Source organism: Giraffa tippelskirchi, chromosome 14 (genome assembly GCF_054371585.1).
Source record: "Giraffa tippelskirchi isolate mGirTip1 chromosome 14, T2T-mGirTip1v1.2.pri, whole genome shotgun sequence".
In the NCBI taxonomy this organism is placed as follows: domain Eukaryota; kingdom Metazoa; phylum Chordata; class Mammalia; order Artiodactyla; family Giraffidae; genus Giraffa; species Giraffa tippelskirchi.
This window is the reverse complement of record NC_137288.1, coordinates 35,923,637-35,950,596: the sequence shown is the minus strand read 5'-3', so window position 1 is coordinate 35,950,596 and position 26,960 is coordinate 35,923,637. Positions and strand designations below refer to the sequence as shown.

The window sequence follows — 26,960 nt, the reverse complement described above, 5'->3', positions numbered from 1 at the left end:
GAGAACTGAATAAATTATCATTTTTAAGTGACATAACTAGAGATACTGTATTTTCTTTTCTGGATAAAAAATTCATTTTATGTTTCCTCATGGAATAAATAAAGAGAAAAAATACATGTACATGGTTAAAAAAAGGGGGGTGGGGCGAAATGTGTTCCTACAAATACAGGGAAAGAAAAGCATTGCTCACATTATTTGATTTTATAATTTGGATATTCATTACCTTGTTTGGTTAAGACTGAAAGACAAATAGAAATGTGAGTTTACTGAATTTCCTAACGACTTATAGAATGCAGTACACTTAAAAAATAAACAATAATGCATGAATAATATTATTAATGAAATGTAATGAAATTTCTGATTCTTTTCTAAGTTTACATTTCCTAATATGAAGTGGCAAAATGTGGTTACATTTTTAAGTGTGATGTTTTAACTAATTGTTGCCAGAAAACAAATTGTCAATCAGAATGTAAAGCTTCTGAAAACAAACTAAGCTACAACTATCAGAGATGTAAAACAGAGTAACCATAGTGAGGCTAATTTTAAATGGTCACTGATTAAACATTGCTTCTGAATCAATGTCAAGCATTTCCTGTATCTTTTTTAGAACTGTTTGAAGTTATCCATACTCTCATACTCCATAATCTCATACTCCTAAATTTCTGACACCTTTAAGGAAAGAACATAGAAAATAACAGTGGTAGTATGGAAAAGAACTTAGATCCCATGCTCAGCAAAGCACATATGTGTGTGTATACGCGCACATGTACGCGCACACACACAGTCCCATTCCAGACCTAAAATGGCTGAGTCGCAGGATGTTGTTGCTTGGTGACCAAACAGTATCTGCTCAGGCACACAGTAATCTAAAGAGTGACAGATATGCCCCTCAGTTTTAGGCATGGCCAGTACAAATAGTAAAGGGCATGTTTATCTTCTCCAATATTCTACATTTTTAAGTCAGTTGTCACTTGCTTGACTTTATCATCAGTTACCTTGAGGCTTCGGGGGAGAGTATTTGCGAAGCTATAAATACATCTGCTCTTTTGGAAAAACAAGAAGTAGGACCAAGCTTCTTTTAGAATGAAAGATAGTCCTGTTTCAATTAAGCCTGCATGGTGTGTCTGCTCTGTTCTAGTCCGACCTCCCAGTTGCTATCAGTCTCCCTTTCTTTCATTAAACACAAGGAGTTAATTAGCCCCAGCCTGTCCTCTCCCCTTCTCTCTTTCCCTTTTCGTAGTAGTAATGATGCCTAATTACCAGCAGCAGTGGGTAACTGCAACACCAGGAATGAATCGCTCTCAGTGACAGCAAAGTCAGCCATGAACCTTCAAACCTCAGAATCCTAGAATGATTCTCAGTCTACTTGAAAATACCATTCAAATATAGTACTCTCTTTCAACCAATAAATGCTTTTGGATGCAAAAAAAAAAAAAAAAATCAGTTGTTTTTTCTTTTTGTCTCTCTGATGACTGCACCCCTGCTATCATAAAGAAAAACCATCATAGGTTTAAGGAAGAAATACCGAGATGTGAGGAAACACATGATAAAAGGGATCTTTCATTTATTTTTTAAGTCAATGAAATGATGATTGGCTGTCTCTCAGAGAAGGAGGAGCCTATAATTCTATGTCAGGAGCAGCATAAAAATTTCATAAAGAGCAATAGGAAAGTTCATGAATTAAAAACCTCTTCAAAATTTCAAAACAGGTGTGAACGAAAACCAGAGCTCTTAAATATTACACAGGAAACCATCATGCAAGAACATCACCTGAAGGATTACATTTTCTCCCTTAACTATATGGAATCTTTACTGAAAAGAGAAACACGTGTTACTTTATTATTAATCCTGGAGTTGTTAATCTATATTAGATATCTTAGCAGCAATTCCTTAACAACTCTGCATTAATTTTTCAATGAAAATGTGGTACCCAAGAATGTGAATGCTGGCTTGAATTACTGGCATCCATGTTTATCTCAGTGCCTCTATGACCATTACAGAATTTATATTAGAATTTTTATTTAACCTTTTAAAAAAGAACACCTGTATATACATACAGTAGATGTAACCAAATCCATTTGAGTATAAACTCATTGGAGAAATACACAAGTGAAGCAATCTGACACATAAACAGAGGTACCTAAGTAAAACATTTTAAGAAATGAAAAACAAACTCCCAGCTAGCAATTTACAAAATAAAATACACACAATCTTATTAAGCAATATTCAGATAAATATATCTTAAATCATTATTTTATTCATCAATTAGTTCAGTACCACCCAAAGGAAAATACATTATGTTGTGAATTCTGATTTACTTTGTCTAACTAAGTTATTTTTAAAAATCAGGTTCTTAATGTTACTCCCAATATAAATGAATCAAAGCCCCTCATTCTCTATGACAGACTTCTGGCTCATCCAGATGTAGATAAACCTAAGTTCATCCATGCCCATCTAGTGCTCATTATTAATAAAGCAATCTCACTATTGTCTTTAGCAATGCCACATGTTAAAGGCGAAGTCTGCGTTTATAGATCACCCTCCTAGAAACCTTTCAACAATGATGCATATTAAAAAAAAAAAAAGCATAACTTTTGTGTGTTTCCGTTTCACCTTGATTCCCATGTCCATTTTTCCATATAAATTTCAAGAGATATACTTCCTTCAAACAACTACCCCTAATTAATCTCAAGAAACTATAAACTGCTTTCCAAAAAGAGTCCTCCATATAATCCTTTGAAAAACCTTTCATGCACGTATTTCCAATTTAATATACCTCCGTTTGAGATAGAAGAGTAGCTTTCAAGGCATCTCCTCTCTAGCATCCTCCAGGAATACTGCACGGGAAACAGTTGCCAGTGAGAGATGGAGGAAAAGGAGCAAATGCTCAAGAAACCCCAAAGCGAGGCAAAAATGTACCGAATGCCAGATAACCCTCCCCCACCCCTACTCCGGACGACTACCCACCTAGCATGATGAAGAAAGAGGTCTTATGGATCTGATCTGCAATCCTACTTGCAGCCCACAGTTCCCATCTCCTGAAAACGGAAATTGACGCTGCCGCCGCTCCCCGACCTCACAGGCTTCTGCCTGGGGAGGCTGAGATACACTGAGCTACACTGAGCTCTCAGCGCCAGCACTTGGGCTTGCAGTTTTGCGGCCGTGAGACTAGAGCCATCCCAGAATAAGGAACAAATAACGTACACCACTTGATTGCGCCCAGACCCATCACTCTTTGTTGTTCATCATGTAGCTGCGGCTTTATTTGTGAAAGCGGCAAGTGAGGAAGGAAGGGGGTGGGGTGGGCAGGAGGAGGCATCTCCAGGTCCCTATCTTCCATCTAAATCTTCAGGGCAAGATCTCTGGGAGTGATTAAGGCGATCGGACAGCCAGGTGTCTCCCAGGCGGCGGTCTAACTAACAATAAAACCTGATAGTGTCCGGGGGAGGGGGAACCCCGCATCCACGACCAGCGCCACGTTCGGGCTTTGTGCCAATAAAAAGACACCGTAGACTATCGATCAGAATCGTCTATTATCAGAGCGTGCGGCTGGGGTTTCAGCGTGGCCTTTATGCGCGGTGGCGAAGGCGGGACACGCGCCGGGCGCCCAGCGAAGGACGTGGGACAATGGCCCAGACCGAGGACGCGAGATGCCGCCCGACCCGGGGATGAGAGCTCCGGAGACGAGGAGGGCTGCGCGCTCCAGAGATGCGCTGCTGCTTTAAAATACAGGACCACAAAGACTCCACTTTGGGGGAAACGCGCCTGGCTCACACGAGTGGGGACGACTTGGGGAGGGGGGTTGAGAAGGGTGGGGGCAAACGAGCCAACGGTGGCTCACGGCTCCCCCGTTTCTCCCCCCACCCCCCACCTCCCCGCCGGGCTGCTCCGGCAGACAAATAACAGAAGCAGGCGAGTCACTCACCGTGGTCTTGACCGGCACGTAGAGCACTTGCTTGGCGCCGCCGCCGCCCCCGCGGACCTCGTCCGGCTGGCCCAGCTGGAAACCCTTCGATTTGACCCAGAATTTAAATTTGGCGTTGTCCGTGGAGCTCGACTCGCAGCCGTTGAGGAGCTGGACGATTCGCTCGTATTTTTTACGGGTCACCGTCTTGGTCTTGCCCGAGTCCCCGTAAGTCCTGAGGCACCAGTCCTGGAACTGGCTGTACACGTCGCGCTCGCTCTCCATGTTCCGCGCGTCCGGCCGCTGGCCGGAGGCTCCCAACGCACTTCGCACCTGTTCACCCCCGGCTCATGAAAAATGCAGCCCCCCGCCACGATGTAGGGGACGCGAGGTCCCGGCCGCCGCCAGAGCCTGCCTCGGGTCGGGGGGAAGGGGTGGAGAGATGGGGCGAGGGGGAGGATGGTCCGGCTGGGCACCAGCGATCAATGCCCTGTGCTACCAAGTCTCTGGTTTCATTCGTAATTGCGACGGATGTCTCCGGACGCTGTTCTCTTCCTCTTAGTGATGGGTCTTTAATATTGTGGGAGTAGGACCATCCTCTGGCCCCGGGGAGCTGGGTTTTGAATAATTAAAATCCCATTTCTTGGTTTATTAAAAATCCCAATATTGACTTGGGGTGGTCCCTCGACGCCTCGCCCGGGGCTGCGTCCGGGGCAGGCAGGTGGAGCGCAGCGCCGCCTCCCAGCGCGCGCGCGCCCCCGAAGCTTCCCGGCCTCCGGCCCCACCACCGTCCAGGAGCGAGGGCTGCGCCTCTCTCGAAAGCAGCTGCCCGGCCGGGAGCCTAATAGCCCGAAGGGCACCCGGGTGCCCGGGCTCTCCTTCCTCCAGGGTCCCGTTCCGCTTCGGCCTTCCCTGTGTGGGGCGTTCAGGGACTAGAAAGAGAGAAAGTTCTTACCTGTCATGTTGTTAAGCCCATCAAATCCTGCTACACAGGAAATTTCTTAAGGTATTTTTAAATCGGCTTAAAATGTCATTTCTTCAGATGCATTTAGGCTAAATTCCAGTCCCGTAGGTAGGTTCCGGGAGTTAAGTCCCAGAATTAGCAAAGCATCCACGGAGATTTGGCCGGAGTTCTCTAGGATAGCCTGTGGTACCCTGAACAGATATCCGCTCCAGGGGGAAGTGGGTAAACGAAGGCAGGCCGCTGGCGGCGGGTCTCCCCGATAACGATGGGGCCCCCAGACAGGACTCTTCTGGTCTCGAATGAACTGGGTACAAGACATAGAAGTTTATGATATAGATGCTTCCAACCCTCTGCATGAAATTAGAATATAGCGAGCAATCATTTTCCCCTTGCTTGGTTACAGTTTGCAGTTCACACGGGAGGTTTCGGATGTCTATTTTCCCCCTGCCACGTCATGGACAACCCCTCCTCTGCTCAGAGTAGCCAAATATGAGTTCCTCCGGACGATTTCTCAAGCAAATGAGATCAGCGGTTCCTCCATTCAGGATTTCCATCCGTTTGTTACAGAGCTGGAAATAGGGGAGTTCCCATCCTCCTCGCGCTGAGATCGCGGCCGCTCCTCTTTATTCTACTCTCTGCGGAGGCCCGCGCCCGTCCCGGGAGGCGGCTCTGCCAGCAAGGCGGCCCGACCAGTGCCCGGCGCCGGGTCCACGTCCTAGCCCACCTTCGCCCCCTCGTCGGCGTCTCCAAGACGAAAGCCCCAACTGGGAGGAACGCGGGGTGTTTGTCCCCACTGCGCCGCGGCTGGTCCCGGCACTTGCAGAACGGTCAGTGGCTCCTGCTCCGCCAGGCTGAGTGTGCGCGTGTGTGTGAGCCGGGGAGCGAGGGTGTGCAGGGGTGCGCTGTGTGTGCGCGCGTCTCCGGGAAGGTCTCGCGGCGGCGGCTGGAGCCGGGACTGACAGCCCGGGCGGAGCGCGAGCAGCTCCACACACTAAACCTCTCGCCTCTCCCTTCACCCCCCACCCCTCCCACTCCCCTCTTCTCCCGCCCCCCCGTTCCCCGGGCCCTTCCAAGCTCTCTGATTGGCCAGTGGGACAAAAGTTTCTGTGGAGACGGCTGGGCGCTGACGTCACGGGCAGAATTGTCCCATTTAGGGATCCCGGGGGCAGTGCGCATGTTGCAGGCTGCAGGTTAGAGGCGGGAGGAGGTAGCAGCGGGCCTGGCGGCAGCCAGGTGGCGGAAAGGAGCACTCAGCATCCAGGTGGGGGGACGACTCCAGCAGGGTTTCCATGGAGATTCCTCTGGGTCTAGCCTAAAAACAGCAAATCAGCTGACACCATTAGCTCAGGACCTAATTACTGCTTATTGGAGCAACAAATGAGGGAGAGGGCCAGCTGCAAAGGAAGAGTTTTCATCCACCACCCGCCCCCCTTCCCTGTCTCCTCCTCTCTCCCTTCTCTGGACGGCTCTAGAGTCCCGGGTGAATTCCCATTAACTTGCAAGATGCCTGCAACAACAGCTCCCCTTCTCTGGAGGCTACCTGACTGCTTTTATTCTTTTTATTCCCTTCTTTTGAATCGAAAAATAATGCTAACATGTATCAGTGGTCCTGAGTCCTTGAATTTGTTTGCCCAATAAATATTAGCCCAGTAGAGCTCAGAGGAGCCACAGGCCAGTAGAAGTCACACGTGGATTTAATATCAGGGGAGGATCACTTTCAGTTTATTGAACTGGGAACTTATCTTTAGGCTTTTCACATTTTAAAAAATATTTCCAATATCTGAAGTACATAATATTTGGGATGAACAGTTGGACAGAGAATATTTTCAGTCACCCTTCTAAATGGGGTATAACTCACAAGAACAATTCTCTTTAAAGTTGCCCTAGGGAGATCAGAGACAAGAGGATGATTCCAAGTGGAGAGATGTAGGTTTTCTGGTATATTGGTCATAGGTTTCCTAGGAGATTCTGGAAGTATAGTTGGTCATAGAGTGGTCATTCATTCAAGATTAAGCTGGTTCTATAGAGTTTACTTTCACTTATGGATATAGCTTAATTCACAATTTCAGAATTCTTTTTGGTAGCTCTTTCATTTGAAAAGACATCCCAACTCCTCTAAGCCTCATTCAAGTACTTTCAGAACCAGAAAGACTTCCTTCTTTGACTTACTCAAGTCATCTGCCTCTAAACTCCTCTGGATAGTGTCTTTCAAACATTTTTTTTTAAACTTGTCTCATAGTAAGACATACATTTTACTTCGGCATCGAGTGCATATATACATCTCTCCTCCAAAAACTTTATGAAGTATTTTTTATTACATGTAAGACATACTATTTGCCATTTTTCTATTTTTTAAATTTGGTAAAGAATTTTCCTAACTCAAAATATTTATTTTATGATCCAGCAGAGGATGACTGGCACCTATAGTTTGGAAGTGTTTTAGATCATAAGAACTTGCGCTGCTCTTGTACTATATGAATAGAGGAGCCTGGTGGGCTACAGTCCCTGGGGTTGCAAAAGAGTGGAACTCGGCTTAGCAAATAACAACAAATATCCCACTGTACAAATTGAATCTTTATTGGAAGACTCTAGAGAGTTCTTATGTTCTTGTTTTCCAAGTAACTCCAGAACAATGAATATGTGTGCATGCTCAGTTGCTCAGTTGTGTCTGACTCTTTGTGACCCCATGGACTGTAGCTGTCCGAGCTCCTCTGTCCATGGGATAACCCAGGCAAGAATGTTGGAGTGGGTTGCAACTTCCTCCTCCAGGAGATTTTCCTAATCCAGGTATCGAACCTGTGTCTCCTGCGTCTCCTGCATTGGCAGGCAGATTCTTTACTACTGAATTGGTGGCACTAGTGGTAAAAACCCACCCGCCAAAGCAGAAGACATAAGAGATGTGAGTTCGATCCCTGGGTTGGGAAGATCCCCTGGAGGAGGGCATGGCAACCAATTCCAGTATTCTTGCCAGGAGAATATCATGGACAGAGGAGCCTGGAGGACTACAGTCCATAAGGTTGCAAAGAGTAAAACACAACTGAAGTGACTTAGCTTCAGTCACCTGAGAAGCCCCAATGCACACAGTAAGTGCTTAATAAATATATGCTGAGCTAGTTAATAAAGTAAGGAAAATGAGAAGAGAAGGAAAGAAGAAGTCAGCAGGCATAATCCTTGGCCATTCCTGTTATCTTTTGATGGAGGTTGTTTGGATAAAGTTTTGCCCCAGTTAAGGAAATCACAGGGCCTGACCACATACACATGTTCATTCTATTTATCATTATACTTAATACTCCATCATATGGAAATTACAAATTTGAGACATATTCACAGAACACAAACAAATATGTATAACCCCTAGTTACATTAACTAGATTTGGTACATAAGCAAAAGAAAAAAAAAAACTTACAAAATTGAAAGATATCATATAAGGCATTATTTTTAGAAGGAAGAGGTAAACAATAGAGTATTCACACTAGACCAAAGGAATTGAGAGTCCTAGGACTTTGAGGGCCACACTTCTCAAAGCTCTGTAGATTCTCTGGTCTCCAGTGTGCTCTGCTCTGTATCTGGAACTCATTATTAACCAGCAGGCTCAATCAACATCTTTTACCATATCTTTTCTACCTAAGAGCACAAACACTTGAAAAATCTAAAATCTGCTTCAGTAACTCACTCTGGATACATTTCTCTCCTCTACTTTTAACTTCTCCAGAAGTTCTTTCCAGTTCCTTCAGCTAAATTATTCATTGAACAGGCTGCTTGGAGTTTAACTGGCATTCCCCCCAAGACACTTTCTTCAGAATTGCTTCTGTGCAGAACATCTCTCTCCAAAGAGTGACTCTTCACCCCCGTATCTGAACACCAATCCCTCAGCCCTGGCCTAGATTTCTGCATGCTATTTATAGGGAGAGGAAGTTAGAAAGTGTTGTATCAGAAAATTATATTTTAATGAAGGATAATGCAAATTTTGAAACATAAATCAACATTATGAAAGTAAAATTTCTGTCAACATCAGTCAGTTTGTATATCATTTAAAAAAAATCTGGAAAATCTTGCATTTTAATATCCATCACAAATAGTTACGCAGGACTACTTATTCATCGGCAAAATGTTATAGTGCAAACAGCTAGTCTATAATCATAAAATAAGGATTCAAAGACTAAACAATCCTTCCTTCATCCATCTATATAATTATATTTTCATTCAACAAACACTTACTGGTGCTGATCTCTCTGGCTTCCCTGGTGGCTCAGATGGTAAAGAATCCACCTACAAGGCGGGAGATCTGGTTTGATCCCTGAGCTGGGAAGATCCCCTGGAGAAGGGAATGGCTACCCACTCCAGTATTCTGGCCTTGAGAATTCCATTGATAGAGGAGCCTGGCAGGCTATAGTCCATAGGCTCGCAAAGAGTAGGACAAGACTGAGTGACTTTCATAATCTCTCTGGTAGGCTCTAAGGTTACGGTAGTCCACAAGACTGGTGCATATATATTGCCTTCATCAAATGGAACTTAAAATTTTCTAAGGAAGACAGATAATAAGCAAAGAAATAAAAAATTAGCACTTGAGTACTAATTAGTGAGTGCTAGAAGAGGCAGTGGGGGAGAATGGGACCATGATAGAAAACAATGGCACAGTAGAGGGAATTGGAGACTCAGGGAAGATGACTCTGAGTAGGTAACATTTATCATGACACCTGAAGGATGCAAAGAAGTCAATCAAATCAACGGCTAAGAAGGGGAACGATAGAGCACAAAGGCAAGAGTTCTTGGCATGTTTAAGGATTAGAAAGAAGACCAATGTGAGACTTCCCTGGTAGCCCAGTGGATAAGAATCTAACTTCTAACACAGGGGACAAGAGTTCGGTCCCTGGTCAAGGAACTAAGATCCCACATACCGTAGGGCAACTAAACTGGTGTGCTGCAACTAGAGAAGTCCATGCTGGCATGCCACAATAAAGACCTGCTGCTGCTGCTGCTGCTAAGTTGCTTCAGTCGTGTCTGACTCTGTGAGACCCCATAGACGGCAGCCCACCAAGCTCCGCCGTCCCTGGGATTCTCCAGGCAAGAATACTGGAGTGAGTTGCCATTTCCTTCTCCAGTGCATGAAAGGGAAAAGTGAAAGTGAAGTCGCTCAGTCGTGTCCGACTCTTAGCGACCCCATGGACTGCAGTCCACCAGGCTCCTCTGTCCATGGGATTTTCTAGGCAAGAGTGCTAGAGTGGGGTGCCATTGCCTTCTCCCAATAAAGACCTAGTGCAGCCAAAAAAAAAAAAAAAAAAACAAAACAGACCAGTGTAACAGAAGCTTGTTGAGCTTGAAATAGAGAAGTAGGCTATGACACCTCAGTTGTCTTCTGCTGCCATATCCTGTAGGGCACTGCTCACCATGATGAAGAGTTTGCGATTCATTATTGGTCCAGTGGGAAATCAATCAAGTATATTCAAAGCAGGAGAATTATATGTCATAAGATGCATTTTTAGAAGTTTCACTGGCCACTTTGAAAGGATTAGGAGGAGGCACACATGGAAGCAAGATTAGTAAAGAAGCTTACAGTAGTTGTAGTAGTTTAGGTGAAGTATTATGGGGATGGATTAGAAAGGTAATGGTCACAGTCGATGGAGAGAAGTGATGATTGAAGGTATGTTTTAAAGATAGCAGAAGGCTTGCTGATGCAGTGCATGTGGCAAGTGAGAGAAAAGATTGAGTCAAGGATGACCAGATGGCTTCTGGCTTTAGTAGTATGGCTAGTGAGGCCATTGACTTAGAGAGGGGAGTTTGAGGGAGGAACAGATTGGGAGTTGGAGGCTGAGGTAGGAGCAGAAGTAGGTTGGGGTGGAGAGGCAGGAAGAAAAATTTAATTTCAGAAAAGTTAAATTTGAAATATGGAAAGAATGGTTCATATAGGAATTTGAATATAGAAGCTTGAACGACAGAGAAAAGTCTGGGCAGAAGATATACATACAGAAAATGTAAAGCCAAGGGAATGAATGACATCACCTCTATCCACATTCCTCTGTCCCCATGCCCCCAGCCTGCAAAGCGAAATCCTGTATGTTTTGATACTGATTTTGTATACACTGATACCCTAGGACTGAAATGGAATGGGGTGTACTGTACAGCACAAGTTAGCTCCTTTTGATATAACAGTGATGATGGGAAAGTCTGAGAGAAATAGCCAAGCCATTTGAATCAATCCTTGGCTGGACCTAAATTCCTAGTAAGTTCCAAAATTTACCTGGCCTTAAAATAATTTATATCTTAAAAAGGAAAGACACATACTGTATGACATCACTTATATGTACAATCTAAAAAATACAGCACACTAATGAATAAAACAAAAAAGTAGACTCACAGATATAGAGTACAAACTAGTGGTTGCCAGGGGGAACAGAGAGAGGAGAAGCAATATAGGAATAGGGGCAAAAAACATTATTGTAGGATTATATGAACTCATTTGTGTGAAACTTCTGAAAGCTGTAAAGCACTAAAGAATTTGAAGAATATTTCATTCAATAAAAATTGAATTAAATTGTTTAAAAAGTAAAAAATAAAATTTGACTTCAAAATAAATAAATCAAAATTTAAAAGAAAGACTGAAAATTTTGGTTTGACCTATTCTAGATTAGATAAGAATCTGGAGGGATGCTGAAACAGGAATCTATACCTTGAAGATGACCTATGAGAAAATTGGCCATTGAAGAGATGGAATAGAGACTTTGTCTACTGAGTTGAGTTAGTAAGAGAATCCAACCCCTTTAGCTGCACCAGACAATATGATAGAGGGCCCTTGGCACTTTGAAACCCAGAAGTTCTAAACATCATTATGCATTCAGATGTTTAATCATCTATTAATAACTCTTCCAAGGAAAAGGAACTTGTAAAGGAAGCAAGTAGCCAACTCTATCAGCAATTTGATCATCATACATCATGGTAACTTTTCAAAATGAAACAATAAACTAAGTGAAAGCAGGGATGTATTTCCCTTGTGCCAATAGGGAAATTTGAGACTACATAAAAAGTGTCACAAATCTCATTTTATTAGTTGACTTCCATATTGACTCTTCTTCCAAATAATTTGAGAAGCACTATCTTCAAGATTCTGTAGCTATACTTTGGCTCAGAAAAGAAATGTTTTTGAAAGAGTTTAAATATTGTCTTGATCTTTAGGGCTGCCATTACTAACACACACACACACACACACACACACACACACACGTGTGTTTTTTTAAACAAATTTTGTAAGCTATGGTATCAGTATCCTTATTCCATTTTCTAATCAAAAGAAAAAAGATTAGAAATTTAATGTTTGTTGCTTGGCCCCAAATTGATTTTTATATTTGCTTGGTGTTATAACCATTAAATATGATACATTGGTCAGAAGTTAATTTCCATATATACTTAATTTGTGCAAACTAAGAACAAATTAGACTTGACAAATCTAGTGGGTTTGCTGAATTTCTGTTTGGTTCCTACCTTTATCATCTCTGTATGAACAAGTCCATGGCACAGTCATTTCCTGCATTTTAACAGCCACATATGGATTCATTCAACATTCATCCACCTGACATTTTCATCTAGCTGTCAGAACTATGATAAAGTCCAACGTTAACAGTCTGGTGTTCATGTCCCTTGTAACAGAGAAGAAAATACATTTTTTCTGGCCCCAAATATTGCTTTATTTCCAGTAGCCATATGGCTTATCTTTTCTTCCAAAATATATGTCTTAAAACAGTCATCTACATATCTTCAACTCAGTGGACAGCACAATTATAGAATTTCTATATTATTTTTAGAACAGTTATTTTGTCATGGAAAATAACAATTCTTCAGAGAAGAGGGGGCAATGCACATCTTCCTAACTCCCATTACACTTTTCCCTATTTCCAGTTTTCACCCTAATTTCTGTTGAATGAACCAGTTAAAATTTCACCATTATGTAATGCTTAAATCTTATTTACAATACATAATTAATCATTATAAGATATTTGTTTGACTTGCAAGTTAAAAGTGACAAGAATGGATATATAATTCTTGGCTGAAATCACAGACTGTAGAAATAGACTTCACATGAAAGACATCTGAGTTCAAATATCAGAATCTACACGTTATCTGTAACAATGCTGAAATACTGTCCTTTGGGGGTGGGTGTGGGGGTGGAGAGAAGTTGAAGAGAAAACTACTCCTAGTTTTCCTGGGACTATTCTAACAGGTATTGAAAAGTAAGGCAGAAAATAAGTTTTACACTTTTCTTCTTGCTTCTAAAATGGACATCTCCATAGTCTTTAGAAAATTCTTTAATTAAATTTCTTGATCAAAAGCAGAATAACCATTTAGAAGCTCCAAAAATTTAAGTTCTTTTTTAACTTTATATTGAGTTTTGAAAATGAGAGTTAACGTTTAAGTTATGAAGTATTCATCTTACATGCAAAATTACCTCTTAGACAATTTTAAACTCTCTACTGATCGCTTGAAAAAGCAGAACACCACTACAGGAGTGATACACTTCCATTTATCTTAATGAATTGCAAATTTTAGATTGAGGTAATCTTCAAGGTAGAGTTTTATATATGTGTGCAAGAGATACAACTGCCTAACATATTATAGAGCATAATTTATTAAAAAACAACCTCACTAAGAATAATGAAGCTATGAGCCAATCAAAACTTGAAGTCATTTTAGCCATTAGTTTGCAGTTGGACATGATGATTGAAAAAACCCCGCACACAAGGGGAAGTGGAGCAGCCTCTTGAGGGTCGGGGTTATAGAATGGTTTACAAAGACAGCTATGTTTCTGAGGACACTTAGGCATAGATGTCTTCTTGTAGAAAAGCCAGTATACCTAAATTTTGAAACAGCAATAGTCCTTGAAATCTCAAGACTTCTTTGATTCAAATAAACTCATCTGAGCATATCATTTTGTGGGAGTATTAAATTGACTAATCTCAAGTAAAATGAAGTGATTTCATGCCTTATACTTTAAAAACTTGCTTCAGAACATTTATAGACTATTATTTTCTAAAACAGAAGAAAAACTGTCATTTTAAAGTATCAATCAGTTAATTAAGAAAAATATAAATATGATATTGGCTCATTGTTACTAGTCCCCATCAAGGTAAAGATAGAGTATTGATGTATACATTTTATGAATAAAATTAATGTGGATTTCTGCTTCTAGTGCTGTGGCTGTCTAGAAAGTAAGAGCCCTTTTTCAAGAGAACAACTCAAGGATGCCTAATGAGCAGTTCTGATGGCATGACTAGGTTCACAGGGTGTGCTTGCTCTCCCCTACCACAAAAACATCCACTGAAAACTGATCAGTGAGCAGGCCACACACCCAAGGGGCTCGATGATCTTATGAGCAATATTGATATCAACATCATGGTAGAAAGACTGAACATTGGATCAGTATCATAGTGCTGGAGCTGTTTCTAAAAACCCTACGTGAAGCCAGAGACACTAGAAGGGTGACAAAATAGTTTGGAAGTTGGCCTTGCCTCCCAGCTCATAGTAAAAGTGAATATAAATTTTCTGTAGAGGAAAACATCCACCATTTAATAAGGTCTGTCTTAGATTAAAAACAACCAAATATGAGCATACAACTTGAAATCTTCAAAAACAAAAAAATAACTATCATCTATAAAAGCCAGCATACGTAACAAGAACAAAAGTAAATTCCAAAGATTGTATTCAAAAACAGACAGAACTAATCTATGGTAGAAGTCAGGTTAGTGGTTTGATTGTAATGACTGGTAGAGGACACTAAGAAGGTTTCTTAAATGGTAGTAAGATATTTTTTCCTAAACTGTGCTAATTATACAGGTGGTTCACTTGGGGAGAAAACATTGTGTTATACACCTATTATTAGTACACTTTTCCCCATTAATGTTAATCTTCAATTAAGAAGTTTACTTTTAAAAAGCAATAAACATGCAAACTGTGTAGACCAATCACTAACAATGTTCTTAAAGTATAACTGATATGCCAAGAGAGGAAGTAAAATGAAATCATAGAAAACACTTAATTAAAACCACAGAAGACAGAGAAATAGGGGAGAAAAAAGAACAACAGATAAAACAAATAAAAATACATGATAGATATTTATTCAATCATATAAATATAATCACTTTAAATGTGAATGGGCTAAATATGCCAGTTAAAAGACAAAGAAGTCAGAGTGGATAACAAAATAAGACCCAACCGTATGTTGTCTTCAAGAAACTGAGTTTATACAGACATAGAAAACAAATTTATGTTTACCAAGGAGCATAGTGGGAGACAGGGGGAGATAAATTAGGAATTTGGGAAGAACATATACACATTACTATATATAAAATAAACAACAAAGTCCTCCTGTATAAAACAGGGAAGTATATTTGATATCTTATAATAACCTATAATGGAAAAGAACCTGAAAATATATATACATACACATGTGTATATATATATATATATATATATATACACATACATACATACATATATAAAGTGAATCATTTTATATTAGTATACTGTACACCTGAAACTAACACATATAAACATATAACTATAAACTATACCTCAATTTTAAAAATGATTATAAAAAAAGAAAAAAAAACTGAGCTTAAATATAATTCATATAGATGAAAAGTAAAGGAATGGAGAAATATATACCATCTTAACATAATTGGGGAAAAGAAGCTGATATATATTAAATTCAAACAAACCGACTTTGGAATGATAAAAATCATCAGGGATAAAGAGATGCATGTATTATGACAAAGTGATAAATTCTCTGATTACATACAACAATGTTTAATGTGCATGCACCTAGTATCAAAATATGTCATACAAAAAACTGATAGGATTGAAAGGATAAATAAACCCACTATTACAGCTAAGACTTCAACATCTCACTTCCAGTATTGATAGATAAAGTGGGCATAAAGTCAGTGAAGATATAGATGACCTAAATAGCATTATCAAAGAAGGCAATGGCACCCCACTCCAGTACTCTTGCCTGGAAAATCCCATGGATGGAGGAGCCTGGTGGGCTTCAGTCCATGAGGTCGCGAAGAGTCGGACACAACTGAGCGACTTAGCAGCAACAAACAGCGTTATAAATCACCTTGATCTAAGTGACATTTATAGAATAGTCCATCTAACAGCACATTCTTCTCAAATTCATAGGGAACAGTCATCAAAGTACACCACATTTTGGGTCAAACAATAAAATTTACAAATTTATAAGAAGAGAAATTATACAAAGTGTATCTTCAGACCATACGGAGTTAAATTAGAAATCCCCAGAAACCTCCCCAAATTTTGGAGATTAAAAAACTACTTATAAATAACACATGAGTTAAAGAAAAAACATTTGGGAGAAAAAAACATACATTTTTAGCTAAATGAAAGTACATCTTATCAGAATTTATGGGATGCAGCAAAATAATGCACAGAATGAAACTATAGCATTAAATACATATTTTAGAAAATAAAAATATTAAAGGAGTAGTTTATTTTCACCTTAGAAAACTTAAAAAGAAGAGTCAATTAAGCCAAACAATAGGAGTAAAGGCCATAATAGAGTAGAAACCAATGACATTTAAAAAAAGAACAGAAAAATCAACAAAATCAAAATCTGCTTTTCTAGAAAATGTAATAAAAACAATACACTTCTAGCAGACTTACCAAGAAAACTGAAAGAAGATACAAACTACGTAATTCAAAAATGAAAGAGAAGCATTGCGACTTAGCATATGGACATTAAACAGTTTATAAGGAAATACTATGAACAACCATACATCCATACATTTGATAACGTACACAAGGAAAAATGGAGACTCTAAATAGACTATATCTATTAGAGAAATTGAATCAATATTTAATAACCTTCCAAAAGAGAAAGCATGAAGCCTCGATGGTTTTACTGGTAAATTCTACTGAATTCTATCATTTCCAGTGAAGTAATACCAACTCTACAATCTCTTCTAAAAACTAGAAGCAGAGGAAACAGTTCTAAACTTGTTCTATGAGGCCATCACTACCTTAATACCAAAAGTAGATAAAGACATCTCAGGGAAAAAAAAATCTGTGGACCAATATAGCTCATGAACATGTTTGTAAATATTCTAAATACAATGCTATATGTTACAAGTCACATACAACAATATTAACAAGTAATTATACACCCGGACCAAGTGGGATTTATTCCAGACATAGAATGTTGGTTCAACATTTGAAAGTCAACCATAGTTATCCACATCAAGAGTTCAAAGAAACAGAGTACTGTTGATTCTATCAATTTAATATCTCTTGAACTGACTGACTATATCAACTGACACAGAAAAACATTTGACAAAAATCCAACACCCATTCATTATAAAAACTCTCAGCTAACTTGGCCTAAAGGGAACTTTCTCAGCTTGATAAAGAACATCTATAACCTTCCAAAAGCTAACATCACACTTAATGGTGAGAATTTTCTCTAAGTTGTAGAATTAGGCAAGAATGTCTTATCTTAGCACTCCTATTCAATAAAGTATTATAAGTCTTCCCTAATGCAATAAGAATTTTCAAAAAGGAAAAGAAGATATGAGGTATACAAGTTGGGAAGAAAAAAATTACAGCTACTTTTTTTTCACAAATGGCCTGTTTGTCTTTGTAGGAAACCATAAATAATCTACAAATCAAAACTCCTGGAGCAAATGACCAATTACAGCAAAACTGCATGATATAAGGTCAATATACAAAAGCCTATAAAGCAGCAATGAACAGTTCTAATTTGAAAATTTTAAATGCCATTTACAATAGCACCAAAAACCTGTGAAATACTGAGGTAAACATCTAATATGTATGCATATATATATATATGTATACATAAATATGATAAATATGCAGAAAAGGATAAAATTCTGAGTTATTTTGTAGAAGTGAATGAATTGATTTTAAAATATATATAGAAAGGCAAAAGACCTAAAGTATCTAGTAATATATGAAAGAGAACAAAGATGTAGGAAACACAAGACTTAATTTCAATACTTAATATAAAGCCATAGTAATCAAGACACTGGTATTGGCAAGAGAATAGAATACATAGATCAATAGAACATAATAGACCCACCAGAAATGCACCCAAGCAAATAGACTGACAATAGAGCAAAGACCATTTAATGGAGAAAAGATTTCTTTTCAGCAAATGGTGCTAGAATAATTGGACATTCATATGTGAGAAAAAAATAACCTAGACACAGAATTTATATGTCACATAAAAATTAACACAAAATATCATAGAACTTTATGTGATATCTAAAACTATAAAACTTTTAGGGAAAATACAGAAAATCTATATGACCTTCAGTGGAGTAGTGAGTTTTTAGAAACAAGACCAAAAGCACAGACCAAGGAAAAAAAATAATAATTTGGACTTTACTAGAAATTAAAACTTCTGTGAAAAACACTGTTAAGAGAGTGGGAAGATAAGCCACATCCTTGAAGAAAATATTTGCAAAACATATATCTGATGAAGGACTTGTCTTCAAAGTATATGAAGAATTCTTAAAACTCAACAATAAGAAAACAATCTGATTTTCAGAATGGAACAAAAATCTAAACATGTATCTCACCCAAGAAGGCAAACCTGTGGCAAATACATATGTGAAAAGATGCTCAGCATCATTTTTCTTTAGTGCATTTTAAATGGAAACAGTAAGATTTCACTACATACCTATTAGAATGACTAAATTGAAAAAAAAAGTCTACCACCACCAATGCTAGCAAGGAACTCTCATTTATTGCTGGTGGGTTTTCAAAATGATTCAATACTTTTAAAGACAGTTTGGCACTTTCTTACAGAGCAAAACATAGATTTGCCATAAAATCCAACAATTGCAATTTTAAGTTTCTACCCAAAGAATTTTATAATCTATACCCACACAAAACACTATTTGTGAATGTTTAAGCCAGCTTCATCACCCCTAAACAGGAAGCAACCAAGAAGACTTAAATAGATGTTGGGTTAACAGACAATAGTACATCTGTACAATGAAAACCTGTTGAGAAATAAAATAGATGAACTATCATTTCATTTTATAAATGAACATTCACAGAATGGAATATTGCTCAGAAATAAAGAGAAATAAATAAAAAGACAAATACTAAATGTATTCCCACATTGCTTAGAGAAAATCAGTCTGGAAAGATTGTACACTGTCTCTTCCTGATTATATGATATTATAGAACAGGCAAAACTATGGAGACAGTAATACAATCAGTGGCTTCCTGGTGTTTGGAGTGGGGATGATTTAAATTACCAAGCTAGGTGTACAAAAGGTAGAACCACCAGAGATCAAATTGCCAACATTCATCGGATTATGGAGAAAGCAAGGAAATTAATTCCAAAAAAACCCATCTATTTCTACTTCATTGACTGTGTTAAATAAAGCCTTTGACTGTATGGATCACAACAAACTGGAAAATTCTTAAAGAGATGAGAGTACCAGACCACTTTACCTGTCCTCTGAGAAACCTACATGCAAGTCAAGAAGCAACAGTTAGAACCAGACATAGAACAGCAACAGACATAGAACAGACATAGAACCAGCAACAGACATAGAACAACTGACTGGTTCAAAATTCGGAAAGGAGTACAACAAGGCTGTATATTGTCACCCTGCTAAGTTAACTTCTAGGCAGAATACATCATGTGAAATGCTGGGCTGGATGAATCACAAGATAGAATCAAGATTGCTGGGATAAATCTCAATAACCTCAGATATATAGATGATACCATTCTAATGGCGCAAAGTGAAGAGGAACTAAAGAGCTTTTTGATGAGGGTGCAAGAGGAGAGTGAAGAAGCTGGCTTGAAACTCAGCATTCAAAAAACTAAGATTATGGCATTCAGTACCATCATTTCATGGCAAATAGAAGGCAAACAACTGGAAGCAGTGACAGATTTTATTTTCTTGGCCTCCAAAATCACTGTGGATGGTGACTGCAGCCATGAAATTTAAAAATGCTTTCCCCTTGAAAGGAAAGCTATGACAAACCTAGACAGCATATTAGAAAGCAGAAGCAATCACTTTGCCAACAAAGGTCCCTCTAGTCAAAGCTATGGTTTTTCCAGTAGTCATGTATGGATGTGCAAGTTAGACAATAAAGAAGGCTGAGCGCTGAAGAACTGATGCTTTCAAACTGTTGTGGAGAAGACTCTTGAGAGTCCCTTGGACAGTAAGGAGATCAAACCAGTCAATCCTAAAGGAAATCAACCCTGAATATTCACTGGAAGGACTGATGCTGAAGCTGAAGCTCCAGTACTTTGGCTACCTGATGCAAGGAACTGACTCATTGGAAAAGACCCAGGTGATGGGAAAATCAAGGGCAAAGGGAGAAGGGGACTACAGAGGAGAAGATGGTTAGATAGCATCACTGACTCAATGGACATGAGTTTGAGCAAACTCTGGGAAATAGTGAAGGACAGGGAAGCTTGGCATGCTGCAGTCCACAGGATTGCAAACAGTCAGACACGACTGAGCAACTGAAAAACAACAATATTTAACTATATACACTAGAAATAATGGATATGTAATGATACATTAATCGTACAATTTTAAATTATTATCTAGACTAGTTTACTGAAGTGTGATCCTGGGAATAGTAGTTCAGCCTCACCTGGAAAATTATTAGAAATATAAATCCTTAAACCCCACTCAGACCTACTGGCTCAGAAACTCAAGAGCGTAGAGCCTAAGACTCATTTTAACAAGCCCTCAAGGTATTTATTTCTGGTGCTATCTCAGATGTGAAAAATCACTGATCAACACTAAATTGTGATTGCAATTGTAAGTGGAGTATAGTTATAATTTTCTAATTAAATTGTCTGTTTAGTTTTATACCTGTCGTAAAAAAAATGTTACTCAATTAGTCACTATTAATGTGATTCTATTACTCTAGAGATTATCTCAAGCAGTTGCAAAATGAGTTCCTAAAATCATACAAGGTTTGAACATGTGAAAATAGATGGAAAATTTACAAATTTTATTTCTTATTGTGATTGGAAGAAAAGGTTCCACTTTTTTTAATTAAAATATTTTAATTTTAATACTTAAGCTTTTCATTATGAAATAATTTCATACTCGCAAAAACAGTAAAAAGAATATCAATATACCCTTCATCCAGCTACTCCAACAGTAAACACTTCACATAACCACAGTGTAATGATCATATCTGGGAAATTGAAAACATTTTTAAATAATCAGGAAACCCCACTCAGATTTCACCAGTTGTCCCATTAGATCCTTTTATAAATCCAAGATCTAACTAAGATTATACAGTGCATTTAGCTGCCATGTCTCAATCCCCTCTAATTTTGGACTCTTCTTTCTTTGTTTTTCAAGACCTTGAAACTTTTGAAGTTTTTTGCTATGCTAAGTCATTTCAGTAGTGTCTGACTCTTTGAGACCCTTTGGACCGTAGCCTGCTGGCTCCTCTGTCCATTGGATTCTCCAACTGGAGTGGGTTGCCATGCCCTCTTCCAGGGGATCTTTCCAAACCAAGGATCAAATTCGCATCTCTTACATCTGCATTTGGCAGATGGGTTCTTTACCACTAATGCCACCTGGGAAGTCTTTTGAAGCATGTAGGTCAGTCAGTCATTTTGTATATATCCTTCAATTTATGTTTGTCTCATACTTTCTTGTGTATAAATTCAAGCTGTTCATTTGTGACAAGAATACTATTAAAAATAATACTATGCCCTTCTCAATGCTTTGTATCAATATGTTGTTACTGGTGCTATAACAGTTGGTTACAGCTTTTGATCAGTTGGTTAAGCTGATGCTTACCAGGTTTATTCATGTAAAGTTACTATTTTTACCTTTATAATTAATATACTATATTAATATATTAATACAATAATATTGTATGAGGAAAATACTTTGAAAATATTATGAAATAAAATACTTATGAAAAATATTTTGTTTCTCATACTTTTCCCATTAATTTTAAGACCCACTGATGAGTCTTGCCTGGAACAATTATTACTGTGATAGTCACCAAATGGTGTTTTTTTAAAAATTCCATCATTTTTCTTTGTTAACTGGAGTTCTACTATAGTGAAGGGCTATCCCTTACCTCCTTTCCTTTTTGTATTCAATAATACATTCATGCCAGTATAAGCTCATACAAGTTTGCTCTGTGGAATATACTCCATCACTATCACCATTTGATTCATTGCTCAAAGTGACCAGATGCAGCACTGGGAACTACAAGTTGGCTCCAGTATCCTTTCAACATGTTATTGTCTTTTGGGCACTTGCATACACTACATACATATTATTCCAGGCTCATTTTGTGCTTTCCCTATCCCAGTCTGGAATCAGTATTTGTCCAAAAAGCATGAGTTCATTAAAGAATGATATTTATAAACTAAAGTCTGGATATGAGTTGTGTTCATTGCTACTACGTTATCTTTGCTTCTAGGTATTCTCAAAGGAGAGAGTATACACATTTAAATGCATCTAGTCTCTTTCTCTACCAATCTATTTAACAAATATCAAATTATACTTAATAGTGATTCCCCCACTTCCAATCTAACACTACATGGTTCATTTTAACTATACCCTCTTCCTAATTTGTAACTACTTTCTGTGTGGGGAATAAAAAAGGAGTTTGGCTTTCATTATTTACCATACACTTATTTCTCAGTCCCAGAATACACATAAAATAATTTCAGAATTGCTAACATATTCCTGTGTGGAAAATAAATTACAGTCTAGAGTATTTGTGTTCAGTACATTTTAGAAGAACATACTGTAAAGGCCTTAATGTTTTACACCCAGGCAGTTACATATTTTCAAAACTTTGTATCTCTGTTTAAGATAGTTGAATATCTTCAGCTCAATAAGAATCAATCCAGGTATAAAATTTTCCCTTTTTTATAAATATCAACTTCCTACTGTATAGCACAGGGAGCTATATTCAATATCCTGGGATAAATGTAATAGAAAACAATATAAAATTAATATATATATGTAAAACTGTGTTACTTTGCTGAACAGCAAAATTAATACAAAGTTGTAAATCAATTATATTCCCCAAAATAAAAATTTCCACTTTTAGCACCTGTTTCAACTATAAAATACATATCCTACACTTCTCATATTATTAAATGTTTTTAAGTTTTTTCTGTTTTATCCCTCATTTTTATTTAGAAAAAAAGAACAAATTATAATAGCATATAAGCCCCACAAGGACAGCGATTTTGTTTTTTGGTTTTTTATTTTCTTTTTCTACTATAGTTCTAATGCCTGGAAAAGAATCTGATGTCTACTAGCAACTCAACAAAAACTGGTTGACCAGAATTTTCAAACAATTATACAAACAGTTGTATAACAACAGCAGTTCTGCCAAAAGTAAGCTATTGGTGAACAAGCAATCACCACTAGGTGACAGTATAAAACATTCATACCTTAACTAATGCACTGAAGTTCAACATGGGCCCGTGAAAACAAAGTTAGAGGTGGCGCTATGGGATACACATAGCCTGACGTTGGAAAATCTAGTGGTACTTGTTATAAGAAAAGCACTAACCCAAATATACAAGCCTGCTCAGTGCTCATCTGTGACAACAGGATGAACATTTTAGGAACAGTATTGCTATTAGAAAAAACAAATGGTTTGGGCCTTAGAGAATTTTGACTTTAGTACTAGTGGACAGAAGATGTGTAACAGGAAAAGCAGAAAATGACATGGAAGCTGCTTAAGCCACAGGGACAGTATTTAGATGTGCACTAACCAAGGATAACTCAAGGGTTCTAACGTTGAGTGGAAGGGTAAGTCATGGCCAAGTTGAACAGTAAAGTAATATGTAAGGAATACTGGTACTATTTTTTTCTGTTTCTAAGAAACGAGGGTGCTTATCTAATGTCACACCGCTATTCTGATTCTAGAATTCCTGATTTGTGATACTACTTCAATCATCTCTTGCTCCTAAATCCTTAATAAAAATAAATATTGAATTTGAAATGCTGCCCTAAAATTGCCCAAATAATGGACTCTAAAATTCCTGAGAAAATCAGACCAGCAGCTAATTTTGTAGTGGCTCAGTTGGTAAACTATCTGCCAGCAATGCAGGAGACCCAGGTTCAATTCCCTGGGTTGGGAAGATCCCCTAGAGAAGGGCATGGCAAACCACTCTGGTATTCTTGCCTGAAGAATTCCATGGACAGAGGAGTCTGGCAGGCCACAGTCCATAAGGTCACAAAGAGTTGGACATGACTGAGCGACTAACACTTTCACTTTCAAAATTAATTTTTAAGTTATTTTTGCTTAAGAACTTTGTTTTATAGTATTTAAATTATAATACATGGATTTCATTTTCAGCTCTTAATATGAGTTCTTACAGCTGGTCACTCTTTTAATGAGAAATTACAAACATGAGGGTGAAACTAGAATATTCTTTCACCTCAAAGTGCCTCTTCTTTAGTGGAAACACAGAATCTATTTGGCTAAAGTGTGTTTGACCTAGAACTTAAATTTCCAGATGTTCCTAGAGAGAAGATTTCAGTGCTATAAGGCAATGCTTTTCTTTGAAAGTTTCAAACGCATCTGCTGAATTATAAAGAAAAGAAAGTTAATAAAACATACAATATATTTCTAAGATTTACTATGGTCCATTAGTTTCTCCTAGATTAGAATTGATTGCCTTAAGAAAGTTAATTATTTACAAATTAAATATTATTTTAATTAAACATCTCTGCGAGTCAAAGATCAATTGGCAGGTAAGATTTGAAGTAGAAAATACATAAATTGATCATTATTTTAGGTCTTTTATTTTAAAATCTCAGTGTGTTTTTCTAAACCATTTTTTTAATATCAGTAAGGTTATTTGTGTCAGAAAAGATCATGTATGTATATGGAATCTTAAAGAATATTTGAATATAAAATAAATAATAAGAACATATTACATATAGTATAGGGAACTCTACTCAATACTCTGTAATCACTTACATGGGAAAATAATCTACAAAAGAGTGAAAGTGGTTCACTTTGCTATGCTCCTGAAATTAACACAACAGTGTAAATCAACTATACTCCAACCACAACAAAAAAATTTTGAAGAAATAAAGACAAAAGAGCTTAAATTAAAAAACAAGCAGACAAACAAAATTAGGGCCAATTCAGAATTGTGGTTGTGTCTTTAGGTATTACTCTACTACACGTTCACGGCTGTCTCTGTAAGAAATTACCAAATTCTCTGCTAAACGCGTAAGGTTCAAATATTCTCTTTTTTTATATGAATTTGATTTATTGGACCAATTAAGGACACTTTACTGTATACTTTTATTATTTTTGTGCAGCGAGCTCTCAAAGAGAAGATAAGGATGACTTAGTTTTACTGAAAGTAGTTCTGGGTTGGGGGCTTCCCTGGTGGCTCAGTTTGTAAAGAATCTGCCTGCAATGCAAGAGACCGCCTACAGCACAGGAGAGACCTGGGTTCTATCCCTGGGTCTGGAAGATTCTCTAGAGAAGGAAATGGCAACGTGCTCCAGTTTTCTTGCCTGGAAGATCCCATGAACAGAGGAGCCTGGTGAGCTACAGTCCATGAAGTCACAAGAGTTGGACGCAGTTTAGTGACTAAACCACAATTACTGTCCTGCCTTAGGTCCTAATTTTGTTTGCTTATTTTTTTTTCTTTTTAAAAGAAATTTATTGGAATATAGTTTATTTACAGTGTTGTGTTAATTTCAGATGTATAGCAAAGTGAATTAATTATGCATACACATATATCCACTTTTATATTTGGTTTTGGAGTCAGAGTTTGGAAGTGTTACTTCCTCTGCAATTTTTTGGAATAGGGTAACTTTCTGGCTAAACATAATAATATTATGTAATTTGACTACCTTTAAATAATACTTATAAAGAATAATACATATACTAATGAAATGGGATAAATGGAAACATACAGTTATTGGAAGGTTAACATAAGTTAATTGTAAATACATGCTGTGATACACATCATGTAATCTATAACATATTTATAACATTCTAATAAACTAAAATGTAAATTATGTAAGCATTAACTTAATGCTTTGTGAAAAGATCAGTTCACACATTGCATTTTGAAAATTTACTTTCTGAAGAATGTAGCAAATTACTGAAAGTAACTGAATGAATTAAGGTATATCATCTACCAATAACAAATTAAAATTAGATATATACCTATTATGTGATACAGGTCTATCTTGAGGTACACATCCAGAAAAACCATCCAAAGTAACTGAACAACTAAAAAGTATAGATTTTTTAAAAAAACATTACCAAATGTTTACCTTGCTATACCCACTATTTATTTCCCAGTTCAGTTCAGTTCAGTCACTCAGTCGTGTCTGACTCTTTGCAACCCCATGGACTGTAGCATGCCAGGCTTCCCTGTCTATCACCAACTCCTGGAGCTTGTTCAAACTCATGTCCATCGAGTCAGTGATGCCCTTCTCCTCCCACCTTCAATCTTTACCAGCATCAGGGTCTTCTCCAATGAGTCAGTTCTTCCTATCAGGTGGCCAAAGTACTGGAGCTTTACCTTCAGCTTCAGTCCCTCCAATGAACATTCAGGACTGATTTCTTTTACGATTGAATGGTTCAATCTCCTTGCAATCCAAGGGACTCTTGAGAGTCTTCTCCAACACTACAGTTCAAAAGCATCAATTCTTTGGTGCTCAGCTTTCTTTATAATCCAAATCTCACATCCATACATGACTACTGGAAAACCATAGCTTTGACTAGACGGACCTTTGTTGGCAAAGTAATGTCTCTGCTTTTTCATAGGCTGTCTAGGGTGGTCAGAGCTTTTCTTCCAAGGAGCAAGCATCTTTTAATTTCATGGCTGCAATCATCATCTGCAGTGATTTTGGAGCCCCAAAAAATAAAGTCTCTCACTGTTTATATTGTTTCCTCATCTATTTGCCATGATGTGATTGGACCAGATGCCATGATCTTAGTTTTCTGAATGTTGAGTTTTAAGCCAACCTGAGGCTCTTTAGTTCTTCTTCGCTTTCTGCCATAAGGGTGGTGTCATCTGCATATCTGAGGTTATTGATATTTCTCCCAGC

The 26,960-nt window shown here is 38.1% G+C and overlaps 1 protein-coding gene across 22 annotated transcripts in view; it reads right to left on the bottom strand.

Annotated features, from left to right (window-relative positions):
- Window positions 1-26,960, bottom strand: part of NOL4 (nucleolar protein 4) — a 675,738-nt gene that overhangs the window by 411,385 nt on the left and 237,393 nt on the right. For 14 of the 22 annotated variants that reach the window (XR_014074812.1, XM_081562527.1, XM_081562514.1 and 11 more), the window contains exon 1: window positions 3,926-5,912. The exons of 7 other annotated variants lie outside the window; for them this stretch is intronic. Coding sequence is in view for 10 of the 15 variants with exons in the window: in XM_081562527.1 (XP_081418653.1) it covers window positions 3,926-4,189 (264 nt within the window). In the remaining 5 variants the exon portion in view is untranslated. Of the gene's footprint in view, window positions 1-3,925; window positions 5,913-26,960 lie in introns of those variants that run through there. One more of the 22 variants, XM_081562533.1, reaches the window with a different exon arrangement.